The sequence below is a fragment of the Perca fluviatilis genome, chromosome 17 (genome assembly GCF_010015445.1).
Source record: "Perca fluviatilis chromosome 17, GENO_Pfluv_1.0, whole genome shotgun sequence".
Taxonomy (NCBI): domain Eukaryota; kingdom Metazoa; phylum Chordata; class Actinopteri; order Perciformes; family Percidae; genus Perca; species Perca fluviatilis.
Window position 1 is genome coordinate 30,283,348 of NC_053128.1, and position 17,865 is coordinate 30,301,212.

General features: G+C 42.4%; 1 protein-coding gene across 5 annotated transcripts in view; it reads left to right on the forward strand.

Moving 5' to 3' along the window:
- Window positions 1-17,865, forward strand: part of zmiz2 (zinc finger, MIZ-type containing 2) — a 51,529-nt gene that overhangs the window by 23,982 nt on the left and 9,682 nt on the right. For all 5 annotated transcript variants that reach the window (XR_005636691.1, XM_039779695.1, XM_039779696.1 and 2 more), the window contains exons 4-16: window positions 49-251; window positions 3,438-3,606; window positions 5,229-5,432; window positions 7,625-7,837; window positions 9,576-9,659; window positions 9,788-9,965; window positions 10,353-10,494; window positions 12,290-12,368; window positions 12,716-12,847; window positions 14,060-14,165; window positions 15,932-16,089; window positions 17,358-17,425; window positions 17,518-17,586. Coding sequence is in view for 4 of the 5 variants with exons in the window: in XM_039779695.1 (XP_039635629.1) it covers window positions 49-251; window positions 3,438-3,606; window positions 5,229-5,432; window positions 7,625-7,837; window positions 9,576-9,659; window positions 9,788-9,965; window positions 10,353-10,494; window positions 12,290-12,368; window positions 12,716-12,847; window positions 14,060-14,165; window positions 15,932-16,089; window positions 17,358-17,425; window positions 17,518-17,586 (1,805 nt within the window). In the remaining variant the exon portion in view is untranslated. The remainder of the gene's footprint in view (window positions 1-48; window positions 252-3,437; window positions 3,607-5,228; window positions 5,433-7,624; window positions 7,838-9,575; window positions 9,660-9,787; window positions 9,966-10,352; window positions 10,495-12,289; window positions 12,369-12,715; window positions 12,848-14,059; window positions 14,166-15,931; window positions 16,090-17,357; window positions 17,426-17,517; window positions 17,587-17,865) is intronic.

Here is a 17,865-nt window from a genome sequence, read left to right on the forward strand (position 1 = left end):
TCATATGACTGTTGACTGAGGTGACACCTCTCTCTGTTTCCCATGTAGGTGTTTGGGGCACCCATGGGTCCGGGTGAGGGCTCTGGCGGTCACATGATGCCCGGCGGCAGCCCCGGTATGGGTCCTGGCATGGGCTCCCAGTATATGGGCCAGCAGTCGTACGGAGACGCCATCTCTAAGGGCTACGGCCAGCCGGTCATGTACGGACGTCCCAGTGGCGCTTACAACCAGTCCTCTGGCTACGGTGGAAGGTACGCTGCTCCTCTGGTCACTAAATGTCAGCTGCTGTGAATTTAACACTAAATTATACTTTCAGTATGACTTCATACACACACACACACACACACACACACACACACACACACACACACACACACACACACACACACACACACACACAGAGTACAGAGTACAGGCCAAAAGTTTGGACACACCTTCCTCATTCAATGCGTTTCCTTTTTATTTTCATGACTATTTACATTGTAGATTCTCACTGAAGGCATCAAAACTATGAATGAACACATATGGAATTATGATACTTAACAAAAAGTGTGAAGTAACGAAAACATGTCTTATATTTTAGATTCTTCAAAGTAGCCACCCTTTGCTTTTTATTAATAAGGGAAATAATTCCACTAATTAACCCTGACAAGGCACACCTGTGAAGGTAAAACCATTTCAGGTGACTACCTCATGAAGCTCATTGAGAGAACACCAAGGGTTTGCAGAGTTATCAAAAAAAGCAAAGGGTGGCTACTTTGAAGAATCTAAAATATAAGACATGTTTTCAGTTATTTCACACTTTTTTGTTAAGTACATAATTCCATATGTGTTCATTCATAGTTTTGATGCCTTCAGTGAGAATCTACAATGTAAATAGTCATGAAAATAAAGAAACACATTGAATGAGAAGGTGTGTCCAAACTTTTGGCCTGTACTGTGTGTGTGTGTGTATATGTGTGTATATATATATGTGTGTATATATATATGTGTATATATATATATATATATATATATATATATATATATATATATATACACATACACATACACACACACACTCTTGTCGTTGGATCAAGTTTCTTACATATCTGTATGTAGTTCATTCTCCCTGAAATCCAGACGTAAGGATATGGGTGGGTATTGTTTAAAGCCACGTGAAATATGTTGCCATTGCAAACACAAATATTGTGTCATTCAGTTTACTCAGTGTATTATGATAATGGATGAAGACGCAGCCAATTAACAGTGCAGCTGTTCGCACCAAAAGCTACAGCTGTAACAGTAAAATATGTGTAGGTAATAAATGTATATTGCAGCCATTTCCCAGTTGCCTATTTCATATTGTCACGGCATTAACCACACTCTGGGATAACATGATATTATCGCTACGTGTCTTGGGCTTCTAGAGTCCAGTTTGCCCGTACATGTGAACCTACTGGGACAAGCGCTAGCCCGCCAGGCGTCGATCAGCCTTGCTGCTCTGCTGTAAGTTTATTTGTAGTCTCTTAAGACGAGGGAAGATAGGATTTGTTCGGCGTTCCGAAAACACACGGCTTTCCTCACGACTGTCTCTCCGTCTGTCCTTAACTTCCGCCTTTGGAAACTCTGACGCAGATGAGCCGCACCCACCTCAGCCTGGCGGCGGGCCAAAACAGCCAATCGGAGAAGGCTGTGCCGTGACAATATTATGTAACAAGACGAAAAAAAGTTTGCAGTCGAGCAAGCAGCTCTGTGAGGCGGCATTTAGGAAAAGTGGTGATTTGACCTAAATGCTAACTAAATGCCACTATGCTAACATGCCAATGCTTGGCAGGTGTAATGTTTACCATGTTCACCATCTTAGTTTACCGTGTAAGCTAAATTAAATAAATGCTAAATCAGCGCTAATCTCAAAGTACAGCTGAGGCTGATGGGAATGTCATTAATTCTGCAGGTGTTTGTTCATGAAATTAAAGTATTGGACAACTTGGAAGTTTGACCTGATGATGGAACTAGATTGAAAGTTAGTAATAATCGCCAAAGTGATTAAAATGCATCCTCTGGGCAACATGAACGTCGGAACCAAAATGAATGACAATCCATCCAATAGTTGTTGAGAGATTTTATTCTAGACCGTTGCTATCTCTAACGCTACATTTACACGTGGCCGGCTATTTTCATAAACTGATTTCAACCTCTAAAATTAAGGGAGGGAGAGGGGACAGGATGAGGAGGAGGGAGGGGGCAGCTAGCCTCATTTTGTTTGAAAATACTTTTGAATGTCAACGAGAAGTGACATCACCGAGCATCGCTTAGAGCACCTTTTAATAGAGACAATAATTGGCACATTAACCTATAATGAAAGTGATAACGTGCGTACAGTACGATCACATTTAACTTCCTGCCTGAAATAACATTGTGAACAGCTGTCAGTTTTCAGAAAAGTGTTCGTTGACACGTACCCGTGTATATATCAAGAGCACGCCAAACCTGTAGGTGGCGGTGTAACGAGAAGCTCAAGCCCACGTTAGCCAGTCAGAATCCCGAAAATAGCAACAACCGCAAGGAATCACTTCCTTTCTCTTCTCTTCTTCACTTCCTCGGCTGCCTAAAACCTCCGTTTTCCAAAATCTCCGCTCTGGCCGGAGTTTTTAGAAAGGCTCGTTTTCAGGGGTGAACTCTCCGTTTGCGTGTAAACGAAGGGCCAAAAACGAAGGGAAACGTCTCAGTTTTTTCAAAATAACCATGTACGTGTAATCTCTAAAGCCGCGCTGCTAGCACAGCTAAAAACTCACCTGTCACGGAGCTCCACGAAATTCCAACTTTCGAGTCACAATGCTGCCTCTTGAACTCAATTGTTTACAGTTTGTTGCTGCACACAGTTATACATTTTCTTTGTAGTTTGGAATGAGCTCTGTGGAATTTTTTTTTTTAAGATAAGCTGTTTCACCGGTTAGTCTTCAACAGTCAATCACTCAACAAAGGAGACACCCAGGCAGAGAAATGTTCATTATGTGGACATTAGTGTAACAACATAAGAGCCACTTACAGCAATTATTTCTAGGAGCTCATAAACACAAGTATCACCTATTTAGAGAATAATTCACAACCTTGAGTTTCCTGTTTCTTTAACACCGAGCGTGCGTTTTTTTTGCAAGGAAACGTACATTCTCATGCGTGGCTTTGATCACGAAAGAAAATGGAAAGTATATAATGGAAATGAGTTTGATAATTGAGCAGTGTTGTGTGTTGTGATGTAGCACAATGCTTTGTGTCATTTCTGCGGGGTTTTAGCATCAACATATGTCAGCGTGGCTGCTCTCACCCACTGCTCTGACTCACGCTCATGGCGAAAACCACACACACACACACACACACACACACACACACTCACATGCTCGTTTCACTTAGTTCCCTGCCCACTCATCTCCACGTCTTCCTCTCCTCCCTTGCAGTTACTCTGGTAACAGTGGAGGTGCCGGCATGGGCGTTCGTCCTCCCTCAGACTTCACTCAGGCTGCAGCCGCTGCCGTTGCCGCCGCCGCTGCCACGGCAACTGCCACTGCTACGGCAACTGTTGCGGCAATACAGGAGAAGCAGAACCAGGAGATGAACTATGGCCAGGTAAATGTGTCAGACTATACAGGATCTCTTAACCCTATCTGGAGTAATTTCATTCATCATTTTTTTTTTTTTTTTTTTTTGCCCAAAAAATAGATCCAGTGCAGGTCTAGCCTGTCCATGTCAGTTGTCTGGCAGATGAACATGTTTGAAACTTATTCTGGCACTTTTTTATTATTTTGTTTGACATAATAATGGGATCTCTGCACAGGATGTCTTCAGTTTCCAGTCACAACTTGGGCCAGTGTGTATAAAGCCATTCAGAGTAATTTATTTGTCTGAGTTGCATCAACATGCATATTTTTTCCCCTTCTTAGAACAAAAAATAAGTCCTAGTCCACACGTACACGGTTTTAAATAAAAAATAAAAAAAAAAAGAATCTCTGTCCAATTCCTAACCTAAGTTTTTGGTACGAGTTTATTGACTCATAAGTCAAAGTTCAGGACAGGTTTTACACACGCGTTGTGACGTTTGGTTGCGGGGCCGTGGGAGGGGCGGGGTGCAAAGCAGAAGCGTTTTTTTTTTGTTGGTTTTTTTTTTCTGCTGCTTCCACAGATTCATGACACATGTTTCTTATTTAACAGCAGAGACATGACCTCATTTGACACGTCTCTCTCTCTCGCCAGACTATTTACTCTCCCAGAACTGTTTACAAAACGCGAGTCGCTGTAGGAGCTTCGCAAACTCTCCAATCCTTTCTGTTTCCACTTCAAATGAACAAGGCAGACACGGGCTGTACAACGTCATGCGTCTCAATGTACACATTTATTCGTTAATGCTGACAACGCTACATCTTTAGATTCCATTTTAGAAAGAAGAAACAACTGGTCTTTAACAACTTTAACAAAAATCAGTCCAAACTGGCCAACCCTTTTATCATCTTTGGTTCTACTTTTAGACCGAGACGTTAAAGTACTGACTTACCTAACTTGTGAGACAACTTCTGTCTTTAAGAAATTTTCAGGGAGAGACACGCACACATTCAGTGGGAGGAGAGCTTTTAATTAATAAACTATGCGGTTATTAAAAGATAGATATGCCAATAATGAAATAATTTTGACTGACAAGTGTGCGGGATGCAAAAGAGAGCGAATGCTCACTCTGCATAAACCAAGGTCCTTGCAACCTTAAGGGGGATAAAAAACTTGATGATTTGGGTCTGCAACACCGTATAATTTAACAGTGACAAATCCAATTTCTCCTCAGCTGAAGTGCAGAGTCATTCATTTCCAAACGGCTCACAGTTAAGTTGTGGAGAAACAAGCTGCATTCGAGCATTTTTGACATAATAGGCACATCATTTCGCCACGTGTACGACTGCATTAACACGAGGTGTAGTTGGAACGCGAGTTGTCCATTTGCAACCTGATCACTGATCAATATTTTACAATCTATTTAAGATGCAGCACTAATACAGGGAGCGTAAGACCGTGTGATTAGATGGAGCGTACTAGGCAAAGTAAATTATGTATGCACGCCTTTTTCTGGACTGAATGTGCCTTTTACAGTGTTTTATTAACTTTACCTTCTCTGACACACTGTTCACACTCCCTTGTACTTTGTGTCAAATACCCCGTGAGCTTTGTTGTTTACCCCTGCGGCTGTACTTCCCTTTCCCTCCCAGATGGGTGGAGCATCCTCTTACAGCACCCAGTTCCTGTCTCATGCGGGCCCCCGCGGCCCTCCAGGGATGGTCTCTTCCAGGCCGGGACCTCCACCGCCCGGCGGAGGCCTGTATCCTTCTCACCCCGCCCAGGCTCAGAAGATGCCCCAGCACGGAGGTTATCCTGGGCAACAGCAGGGGCTCAAACGGCCTTTCCATTCAGAGGTCAGTGAGGAGGGCTGTGGGGGGAGAGGTTTGCTCATACATTCAAAATGCAGAAGGCTGACATCTTAAAATCTTAATATTAGATGATTTCCCTGGACTGGTGTGGTTTCCTGTAGCCTGGCTCCGCCCTCCTACGTACTTACGCTCAATTTTCATTTCCCTTCAGAACATCGTCTGGGTTTTCGGTATATTCTTGGGTTTTCTCTGGCCAGGCTCTTGGTAGGAGGTGTCTGAAAATAACCAACAATGAAAATAATCGTTAGCCCTAGTCTCGAATCCGAGTGTGTTTTTCCTGCTTCCGTAAATGGACATTATGATTCCAGTGTGTTTCATCACTATGTTTAATACTACATTGTGCTGCCAGATTGTTTGCAATGTGTCATCGCTCTGCTCAATATTTCCAATTTTTTTGGGGGGGGCTGAATGTTGGACAGTTTTTATTAAAGCTACATTGTGTAAGAATTTCTCCCATCTAGTGGTGAAACTGTATATGACAACCAGCTGAATATTACTTTCTAGCCCTTCCTCCTACGGTGGCCGAACCCGAAATGATCTCTTAGTATCTCCATCGTTTATAGTCAGCTGTTCTAGCCACTCCCAATATTAACTTTGGTCTTGTTGCTATGCCTGTCGCGTTGTCGTTTTAATTCTCTTTTTGGCTTCCCTGGCGAGTAATCTCCTGCTGGCATTCGTCACGGTGCCACTAGCTGTAAAATGGTGAAATGCGGAGGTATGTCCCTCTTTGGCTAATGTATGTTAAAGATGGAGGTATGTCCCTCTTTGGCTAATGTATTATAAAGATGGAGGTATGTCCCTCTTTGGCTAATGTATTATAAAGATGGAGGTACGTCCCTCTTTGGCTAATGTATTATAAAGATGGAGGTATGTCCCTCTTTGGCTAATGTATTATAAAGATGGAGGTATGTCCCTCTTTGGCTAATGTATTATAAAGATGGAGGTATGTCCCTCTTTGGCTAATGTATTTTAAAGATGGAGGTATGTCCCTCTTTGGCTAATGTATAATAAAGATGGAGGTATGTCCCTCTTTGGCTAATGTATTATAAAGATGGAGGTATGTCCCTCTTTGGCTAATGTATTATAAAGATGGAGGTATGTCCCTCTTTGGCTAATGTATTTTAAAGATGGAGGTAGGTCCCTCTTTGGCTAATGTATTTTAAAGATGAAGGTATGTCCCTCTTTGGCTAATGTATTATAAAGATGGAGGTATATCCCTCTTTGGCTAATGTATTATAAAGATGGAGGTATATCCCTCTTTGGCTAATGTATTTTAAAGATGGAGGTACGTGGAGGTATGTCCCTCTTTGGCTAATGTATTATAAAGATGGAGGTATGTCCCTCTTTGGCTAATGTATTATAAAGATGGAGGTATATCCCTCTTTGGCTAATGTATTATAAAGATGGAGGTATGTCCCTCTTTGGCTAATGTATTATAAAGATGGAGGTATATCCCTCTTTGGCTAATGTATTATAAAGATGGAGGTATGTCCCTATTTGGCTAATGTATTATAAAGATGGAGGTATGTCCCTCTTTGGATAATGTATTATAAAGATGGAGGTATATCCCTCTTTGGCTAATGTATTATAAAGATGGAGGTATGTCCCTATTTGGCTAATGTATTATAAAGATGGAGGTATGTCCCTATTTGGCTAATGTATTATAAAGATGGAGGTATGTCCCTATTTGGCTAATGTATTATAAAGATGGAGGTATGTCCCTCTTTGGCTAATGTATTTTAAAGATGGAGGCGCTACATGGCGGCCGTCATTTGAGCGAGTCCCTCGTATGTTTTCTGAATGATTCTGAATGTCAGATTCTACGCTTACGAGAATACTTTGATTAGTTGGTGGAAGTAATTACACATGAATGAGCACATTTGTGAAATAAAGGTTTTTTTGCTAAGAATCGACTCAAAAAATTACACAATGTAGCTTAAAATGTATGGCTGACATGATTTTACCTTAACACATAATCGAGGAGAGGTGCAACAACTAGCAACAAAATATGTATTTGGCAACAAAGCAATGCGGTGACTCAGCGTTTCTGTGGTGTTGTAACACAGGTGTGAGGCGCAGCTTCTGTCTGAATTGTAATTTGACCCGTTTCCTCCCGTGGCTTGTGTTTCTCAACAACCTCTCGTACGCCACTAACCTTTTCCCGTCTGTGTGTTCAGGGTTTTCCAGTGCAGCAGTACGGCTCCGGTGGGATGTCGGGGTACCCTACCCAGCCTCTGCAGTACCCCACTGGTCCACAGCAGCGATGCCCCCCCTCACCCTCTTACCCCTCCAGTCGGATGCCTCTCATGGGGCAGTACACTTCTGGATCACACAACCCGGCACAGTTCCCCCCTGGAGCCGGCCAGCCCAATCCTCCACAGTATTATAAGGTAGTCCACTTCCGTTTCCTTTTATAAAAACAGAGCCTGGCTGATGCCGGACGTCCGAGGCCGACATCGATATTTGAGTTTCAGTTTAGTTTATTCACGAAACCGTTTAAAAGACAAGTACAATCATAAGAAATAACGCAGATATGTGAAATGGGACACCCTGGTAAACTATCTGAAGCTTGTATATAGAGGCCCAACGCTTTGTCTAGATTAAAATGAAAACAAAACCAAAATGATATGAAGTACACACATTCTACAGGAACAGTAAGCTGCTATCAGCCTCAAACGTGCATCCAAAATATCCAATCAGCCAGAATTCTGTGTTTAAAAAAAAAAAAAAAAAAAAAACATAACAAAAAGGTTCAGTAGCAATCCCATAAAGTTTGTTATTCAAATATTTCTACGTTGGTAAAGATTTATTTATATGAAACTTCTCAAAGGTAACAAACAGCTTCACAATCAAAGCAATTACTGAAAAAAAAAACAGTCAAGAGCGAAACAAAATATGTTGGAGCAACAAAATAGATTTTACAAAACATAAATCATAATTTAAGGAAAGTTTTGGCTTCTCAAATATGAGGATTTTCTGCTTTTCTTAATCTTATGTGATAAACTGAATGTTTTAGGGATTAGAAAGTTAGTTGGACAAAACAGGTTTTGCACAGAGTATTATTTTGGTAATTGGATAATCGTTTTAGTACTTTTTTTAAGCAAAAAAGTTCAACTTTTGCTGCTTTCATGCTTCCTAAATGTTCTATTTCCATGCTTTCCTTTGCCATACATGATAATAAAATGAATAGCTTTGCAGTTTTTGCACTTTTGGTCAAATAAAACCCCCTGGGAAATTTATAATATTATGTTTCACTGTTTTCTGACATTGGTATTATATTGACAAATCAATCAAACACAATGACTGAGACTTATAATTGTTGAACTTCACGGTAGAGGAGCGCGTTGGGATTGAGATCGCGCGGGACCCAACACAAATATCGCGGGAGCGGGCGGCTTTAACGAGGCTGCGGCTGGGAGCGGGCGGTACAAAAATAAGACGGCGTGTCCCCAGATTTTGAAGAGCTGCTCCTGATCAGTGCTCTAACCGACTGTTAGGTTCGCCTAGCTAGGTCTCATTAGAAAATCAGCATCCAGTTAAACACCAGCCAAACGCTTGTTTAACACTCTCTCACTTCTTTCCCGGGGCTATGTGCCCCGCCCCTTTCTCCTTCGTCGACCTGAGGGATCCAATCAACAGGGACTTTAACATGAATATCTGTTAGAGAGTGCGTTAAAAGACGGGGGAACGAAAGGAAATAAAACCACCAGAGTAAAACGAACCTCAGCCAACAACACGTTCTAAAATAAGTAAAATAAATAAATGAATATAATGTCACTTTGCCCTTATATTGCACTAGAATAACTCATCATTGCACTTGAATGTAATTATGCACTAGAACGTAATTTCGCTACTTATTACCGACAGATATGCATATTTATTAATACTACACAATAAAATAACTAGTTTCCCTGCGGGAGGGGAGAAGACCCAAAATCAGTGGTCAATCTATTGACAATCAATCTAATCAATCTTCTCGCCATACAGATCTAATTTCTTCAACACGGTTGAACTCTTTAGGGTCCAGATGGATGGATCATTAGTCAGTCAGTCAAAGTCAAGTTTATTTCATCCATAAAAATGGAAATTACAGTGCTCAGTGTCTGGTTTCCTGTCTGTGTTTTCCAGTCCGAGCCGTTCAACGGTCAGGGCAGTCTGCCACCTGGAGGAGCCGGAGGATACAACGCCTTCACGCAGGCTGCAGTCAACGGGGTAAGTCATGTATGCACTCAACTCACCCACTAATAAAGGACTGAGGAATAACACGGAGAAATATACCGTAACGTGCTTTTTAAGGAGCTACTTTGGAGTTGTAAACACCCCTTATCCTCGTCTCTCAGCCAGGTCGGGGTGGAGTGATGCCCGGGTATCCCAGCTCCCCGATGGGAGGGAATCCCACGCCTCCGATGACACCCGGGACGTCCATACCTCCCTACCTGTCCCCGGGCCAGGACACGAAACCCCCGTACCTCCCACCGGACACCAAACCCAACATCAACACCCAGCAGGTCTCTACAGGTGAGACACGACTCTGCAGTAAACACACCACAGAAAGCAGAGAAGATATTCTGTCATCCTTTACAGTCTGTGCGTCTACAGGCAGTCTTCTCCAGTAAGCGGCTTTCTTAAAAGTCATAAAAACGTTGTTGGATTAGATAATCGCAGAAACCTACGACAGCGTATTAGGGCCTTTTGTAGGAAACATATACAGTATATATTACGGAGCCAGGGGAGAGGGGTACTATTCAGAGGAAACAACACTATCGCACGATCCTGATAGCTATCGTAGAGGAATTAAATGTTGTCCCTGGTGCTTTCGGTCCAAACGCATGTTAAGTTCCTGTGAAAGTGTCTCAGTGCTCGGTGGAAACGCCCCTGAAGGCAGGCTCTCGTTTTTCATTAAAGGTAACCCGAGCGACGACCTGCGCCTGACGTTCCCGGTACGAGACGGCGTGGTGTTGGAGCCGTTCAGACTGGAGCACAACCTGGCCGTCAGTAACCACGCCTTCCAGCTGAGAGACTCCGTCTACAAAACGCTCATGTTGAGGTAGGAAGACTAACCAATCACACACCCTCACCTCTTCGGTTTGTTTGACCGAACACTTGTGTCGTTACTAATGGTATGCACAAACTGTTGTTTCCATATTTTTAAGCCTTTGGCCTGATGCATCTTTTCATGAGCTCCTCATCATTGTTGATAAATGATGGTTGATTTCAATTTCATGGGTTAAGCATTGCAATCCCTATATTTGCACCATTCAGAGTCATCGCAGTGGGCCGCAAGGCCGTGCGTGCGTGCGCGTGCGTGCGTGCGTGTGCGTGACTATATTCGTGGGGTCCAAAAACCGGGAGTCAGGTATACTGTGGGGTCCCGACAGCTTTGTGGGTCCAAAATGTCCACAAGTTTAAAGGGCTGTTTGAGGGTTAAGACTTGGTTTTAAGATTAGGGATATAATTAGTTTATGGTTAGGGTGAGGGTAAGGGTTAAGGTTAGGCATTTAGTTGTGATGGTTAAGGTTAGGGTAAGGGTTAAGGTTAGGCATTTAGTTGTGATGGTTAAGGTTAGGCATTTAGTTGTGATGGTTAAGGTTAGGGTTAAGGTTAGGCATTTAGTTGTGATGGTTAAGGTCAGGGTAAGGGTTAAGGTTAGGCATTTAGTTGTGATGGTTAAGGTTAGGGTAAGGGTTAAGGTTAGGCATTTAGTTGTGATGGTTAAGGTTAGGGTAAGGGTTAAGGTTAGGCATTTAGTTGTGATGGTTAGGGTAAGGGTTAAGGTTAGGCATTTAGTTGTGATGGTTAAGGTTAGGGTAAGGGTTAAGGTTAGGCATTTAGTTGTGATGGTTACGTTGAGGGTTAGGGTAAGGGGCTAGGGAATGCATTATGTCAATGACGGGTCCCCACAAAGATAGTGCCACAAACCTGTGTGTGCGTGTCTGTCTTACTATGAGGTCTGCGAAGTAGTCCTTCTTGACTAAGAGCGTGTAGTTGTAGTACTGTGAGTTCCCCACCTGTAATATATGAATGGCAAAAGCTAGGACAACAGAAATACTTGGAAATATAATGGTGTGTGTGTTCCTTTGCTGTGTGTGCACGTGTTAAATGTGGACGTACACCCTCTGTCCATGTTGCTGAAATACGTGCCAAAACGGGATGAAAAGCGTTGCCACAGAGATATTTGTATTTTGGCGTTAAGAGAGGTAACAGACTATTTAGCTGTCAGAATAATAGGCCGTCTGACCTACGGCGAGGTAGCTCAGCTGCATGTCACTTTATATTCCTTCTCTAGCTTTATACAGCGTCCGACTCACCATGCTGGATAAAGTGAAAGTCCCTTTCCTTGTCAGTGTTTTTACTGGTTTAAATTAACAGGCCCGTTTGCTTTGAAGGGAAGGAGACCTCTGCGGATAATTTTGCTCCTGGTTTGTGCCGTTTGGATTGTTTAATTGATCGTCATTACAATTATATATGTGTTTTTATTTTTTTGTTTAAATGTTTATGTGCGTCAGGGCACCCCCTTGGAAACGAGATCTCAAGGGATTTGTCCTCAAATAAAGATTAAAGATAATCTCTCTCCACTGTCATGACTCCAAACTAGGCTTTTACTCTCTAAAGAATCATGGAGGCAGGAAAGGAACAGTGTTTTAAAGGATATCTATTTGGGGATTACCATAGAAGGCTTTTATAACTCCCTCTGTAACATAAAATGTGGCTTTCAGTGTGAATTCAGAGCTCTCTGTTGCTCTTCCTGAGTGATCTGAAAAACACCAGATAAAGAAAACGAGGAATGTTTGATAACCCCACCCCGTCTCTCCCTGAGCCTTGTGTTGTTTCGCCCCCTGCAGACCGGATCTGGAGTTGCAGTTCAAGTGTTACCACCACGAGGACAGACAAATGAACACTAACTGGCCTGCCTCTGTTCAAGTAAGCATCATCGGCCTTTCTTAACATTTTATCGCTCGAGTCTTTAAGATGGTGCTCTCTCCCTCAAAGGGTTATATGGTTATTTTGGGCCTTTTTTGGCCTTCTTTTCCTAGATTGGGTTGAAAGTGTCCTCACTTGATGCTATTATTGACTGTTAAACTTTAATGTTGTGGTAATTATTTGTATATTGTCAAGGATATTACTTACAGCAATGAGAAGTGTTAAACGTCCATGTTGTAATACAGTTTTTTTTGGATTCAGCCCTCAAAAACGAGGCTAAACAAAGTATCAAATAGATTTACTTGTCATTTAATTTAATTCTCTCCCCTTTTTACATTCTGTATCAGGTGAGCGTCAATGCAACTCCTCTGTGCATTGAAAGAGGGGACAACAAAACCTCCCACAAGCCCTTGTACCTAAAGCCAGTGTGTCAACCGGGACGTAACACCGTACAGATCACAGTGACCGCCTGCTGTTGTGTGAGTAGCCTTTGAGTGACCCCTTCCAGTCTAACCCCCGGGCGCATCTGTGCTGCGTTCCAGTTTTGTTCCGTCCTCCGCCACGCGCCATACCACACCGGGAGCGCCTTGGTGCACGACTCCTAGATTTTATTGTCTCCACAACAGGGGTGTCAAACTCAATTTCACTGAGGGCAACACTGGTAAATTAGAAAAACGTTAAGGGCCAGACATGTGATGTTTATTGACATGCTTTAATTTTATTTACAGTTTGGTCTACATAAAGCCCTAAAAAAGTCAGGAAAAAAGTTCCTTAGCCATCGTAGAATTCAGCAAATCAAGTGAAAAAATTAAAAAAATAAAAGCATTTTTAATAAATTTTTTTATTAAAAACTACTACACAGCCGACTCGCAACAACCTTTTTGATACCCTGAATATGAAAACTCTCCGGTTGTGCAACTTGTGTGTGAATTTCTGAGTCTCGAAGTCGGTAAATCAGCCCAAATCTGCCTTAAGTGTGGTGCAATTGCAGTTTGAAAACCGTTTCCAGTCTTTTCTGTTTGGCGAAGAACTAGGCGGGTCAAAATCTATCGTAAACCTGAATTGACATGCGGGCCGGATCAACATTTGCGAGGGGCCGGATTTGGCCCACGGGCCTTGAGTTTGAAACATGTGCTCTACAAGTACGTAAAAAGAACAATCAGGTGTTTATTAAGCTAGTATCTACCTTCCACTCCAAGCACTCCTGCAGTTAAACTCCATGTCTTCTCTTTTCTGCCGCTGTCTTTAAAAAAGAAAAGAAAAAATATATATCTGTGGTGTCGTATTATGTTTTTCCACCTCCGAGATCAATCTCTCGTCGTCCGTGGCGTTGTAGAGGAGACATCGGTTATATATTGGGGGTGTCTTTTGGTGAATTGACTGGATGCTCTCGCTGTTTCCCTTCCTGCCCGGCTGTCTGAACGGCTCGTCGCTCGCGTGGAAATAGACCTGGCGCGTATCTTTATCTTAGCGGAGCGCCGCTTCTGGGGCGCGCCGTGGTACAGCTGGTGGAATATCAAGCGTGGACTTGAACGGCAGTGATTGCTTGCGGTGCCTCCGGAACGCAGCGCAGACGCGCCCAGTGGAAAATAATGGTCAGCGATCGGTTCCCACAGTCAGAACACATTAAATGTCTTATATAAACAAAGCCATTTTAAACACCTCCCCCCCCCCCTCCTGTCTCTTTCCAGTCCCACCTGTTTGTGTTACAGTTGGTCCACCGGCCGTCGGTCCGGTCCGTCCTGCAGGGTCTGATGAAAAAGAGACTCCTGCCGGCCGAGCACTGCATCACTAAGAGTGAGTCTGACACCCCGCCGGCTTTCATTTTCAAATCCTTTTGGTTCATAACTGTAGCTGCTTTTTCCATTCTCATTTTTATCATTCCATCAGTAAAGCAGTTTACTTTTCAAAGAAACAAACCTTCTTTCTTCAGCGCAGGTGCGTTGGAAAATAGTCAGACTTGAAGAAATATTTTCTTTTTCTGTGCTTTTAAAAAAAACTTTTAAAGAAGAAAAGATTTTTAAATAATGGAAACTACAACTTAACCCTTGTGTTGTCTTCAGGTCCATTTTGACCCGTTTTTTCAAAATTTCTATGTCAGAAATATGGGTTTCTTTTTAACGACCTAATTTGGATGATACCATACATGGCGCTTCGCAAGTACAACAAAAGATAGGCTCTCTACTTGCATTGACTTTTGGTTGTTTAATAATTTAAAAAAATGTTTCTAAACCAGACTGAACATTTCTTCTTTTTTAACTCAAGAATTAGGTATACATTCATATAAATGAGGTGTACTGACCATGAATTCCAAAAATGAGTGTAAAACTGGTAATAAGTTGGTGTTAGTGGTGTTTATAAATGGTAGTGAAAAGAAGTGTTAAAGGTCCCACGGCATGAAAATTTCACTTTGAGGTTTTCTAACATTAATATGAGTTCCCCCAGCCTGCCTATGGTCCCCCAGTGGCTAGAAATGGTGATAGGTGTAAACCGAGCCCTGGGTATCCTGCTCTGCCTTTGAGAAAATGAAAGCTCAGATGGACCAATCAGGAATCTTCTCCTTATGAGGTCATAAGGAGCAAGGTTACCTCCCCTTTCTCTACTTTGCCCACCCAGAGAATTTGGCCCACCCATGAGAGAGCGAGAGAGAGATCATGGCTTTCAAACGAGCAAAGTGGCAGTTGGTCAAGGGCCCCCCACCCTCCACCTTGCCCCCCCCTCTCTCCTCCTCAATAGCTACAGACACAGAAATGACACATACTAAGGAAAGCTCATTGTGGGACTGGCTCTAGTGGCTGTAATTCTGCACCAAGGCTGAATTTTGGGAAAGAGACTTCAGATACAGTATTAGGGGACCACGAAGGTCTATATAAAAGAGACTTCAGATGCAGTATTAGGGGACCACTAAGGTCTATATAAAAGAGACTTCAGATACAGTATTAGGGGACCACTAAGGTCTATATAAAAGAGACTTCAGATACAGTATTAGGGGACCACTAAGGTCTATATAAAAGAGACTTCAGATACAGTATTAGGGGACCACTAAGGCCTATATAAAAGAGACTTCAGATACAGTATTAGGGGACCACTAAGGTCTATATAAAAGAGACTTCAGATACAGTATTAGGGGACCACTAAGGTCTATATAAAAGAGACTTCAGATACAGTATTAGGGGACCACTAAGGCCTATATAAAAGCCTCCAAAGAGCACCATGTCATGGGACCTTTTTAAATGTAAAAAGAGCCAAAAATATTGAACAAAAAAGTGACAAGTGTTGATAAAAGAGACGAAAACGTCAGAAGAAGTGTCGATTTTCAGGACGACAAGTACATGGTCGAATGGAAGACAACACAAGGGTTAATTGTATGCATTGCTTTTGATAAAACGCTGTGCTGTGGTCTAAAGCCTTTTGTGAACCAGTGGCTGATATGAAGACCCGGCTGGCTCCGCCTCCTCCAGGCGTCTGAATCCAGAATATGCTCCGAGTTGTTCTCAACAGCACATTTTACGTTTTTCATGAAGTCGTAAAGTAACCGTACTTTCTTTTTTTTTTTGTTTCAGTAAAGAGAAATTTCAATAACGGCACCATCCCCGGGACCCCTGGGCTGAACGGAGAGGACGGCGTAGAGCAGACGGCGATCAAAGTTTCCCTTAAATGCCCGATCACGTTCAGACGAATCCAGCTGCCAGCCAGAGGGCACGACTGCAGACACATACAGGTAGGGGGGGGGGGTCCCCACTAGTTTAGATCAACGGAAGTACCTTTTCAGGATAAAGCCTGACATCCGGTGCGTAGGCCACACACAGGATGTCAGGCTTTGCGCCTCGCCTTCCATTCTCTGCGTGTTGAGGTTCTCAAATTTCTTTCGCTACGGGAAACGACAACCTTCAAGCTAGCGAGCTACACGCTGAAAATGTCAAGTTTTGAAGAAAATTTTAAACGGGCAAAAGGCAGGCCTGCTTGGTTCTTTCGGGGAAATTATTGTAAAGATTAACAAAGAATATGTTTATGGCATTTCCTCTCTAACTGGGACCGTTTTTTGGGACTGATTGGTGGGATTGCTGCGGACGAAGTGCAGACGGAGAGACACTGGTAAGAGCAGATGAGGTTTAACCGTGGATCAGCTGATTTAAATAGCTCACGTTACTGTACTGTGTGAACAGCTAACTTCATTTAACCCTTGTGTTGTCTTCCCGTCCACCATGAACTTGTTGTCTTTGTTTATGGCTCTTTTTCAATGCTTTTGATGCTTTTTTAATAATAATAATTTTTTAACGTTTTTGTCACTAGTTTTCTTTCTTTGTACATGATCAATAAACCTAATTTAAATGACATTATACCCAATTTGAGTTAAAACAAAGCTGAAATTATGAATTATTTTGACTAATAGTTAAGATCAGAGGATGTTGCGTGGATCACAGACAGGTTTATGTTAAAGTTGAGTCAGGATACTGTTTTAAAACCATTTAAAAAATTTCAAATACCATAAAATTTAATAGAACACCCAAAATGCAACTAAAGTAATCATTAAGTTTACTTGCAAAGAATGTTGCATGGTTTCTATACAACGTACATGCATGCATCCAAGTTACTTTTGGGCAGTTTGGTTGAAAGAAATCCATATTTCTGTTATAAAAAACTTTGAAAACGGGCCAAATTTGCCCCGAGGACAACACAAGGGTTAATATTGTATGTTTCGTTTTCTTTAGCGGGGAGCAAATGTTCAACCAAAACAAGTTCCTCCCCGAGACTATTTAGCAGAGCCGGCGTCACTGCGTCCGGAGCTCAGCGCCGCCCGAGACCGTTGTGATTGGGTTAAAGAAATGCAAACAACCCAGAGAGGTTTTTTTTCCTCCTATCCCAGAATGCATCTGTGGTGTAACCAGAGATTACACCACCGCGCTGTCGAGAGAGGGTCTCACACTCAACATACGCACCTGTACATGCAAATGAATTCTCTCACACTGATGTCTTTTGTTTTTGCAGTGTTTCGACCTGGAGTCCTATTTGCAGCTGAACTGTGAAAGAGGGACCTGGAGATGTCCTGTGTGCAAGTAGGTTCTGCATCGAGGTTTCACTGCACCTTTTTTAGAATCGGATCCTGTCAGCGTGGCAAGTAACAGCAGTTTGTTTGTCTCATTCACAGTAAAACAGCTTTGCTAGAAGGGCTGGAGGTGGACCAGTACATGCTGGGGATTCTCGTCTACATCCACAAGTAGGTCTTTATGTGTGGAGTTTGTGTAAATAATTGTATTGTTTGTCCAAGTGAAAACCCCATCTATTCAAGGTTCTTTTATTTGTCATGTCCACAAACATAACAGAAGTAGTCGCTGGAAATGAAAAGCTTTGGCCTCAGGCAACCCCAACAATTCTCAATAAATAATATCTAAAAGAAACGTAAGCGAACAAAATATGAATGTAAATCTGCAACTAACGATTATTTTCATTGTCTATTAATCAGTCCATTGTTTTCTGGATTAATCAATAATTAGTT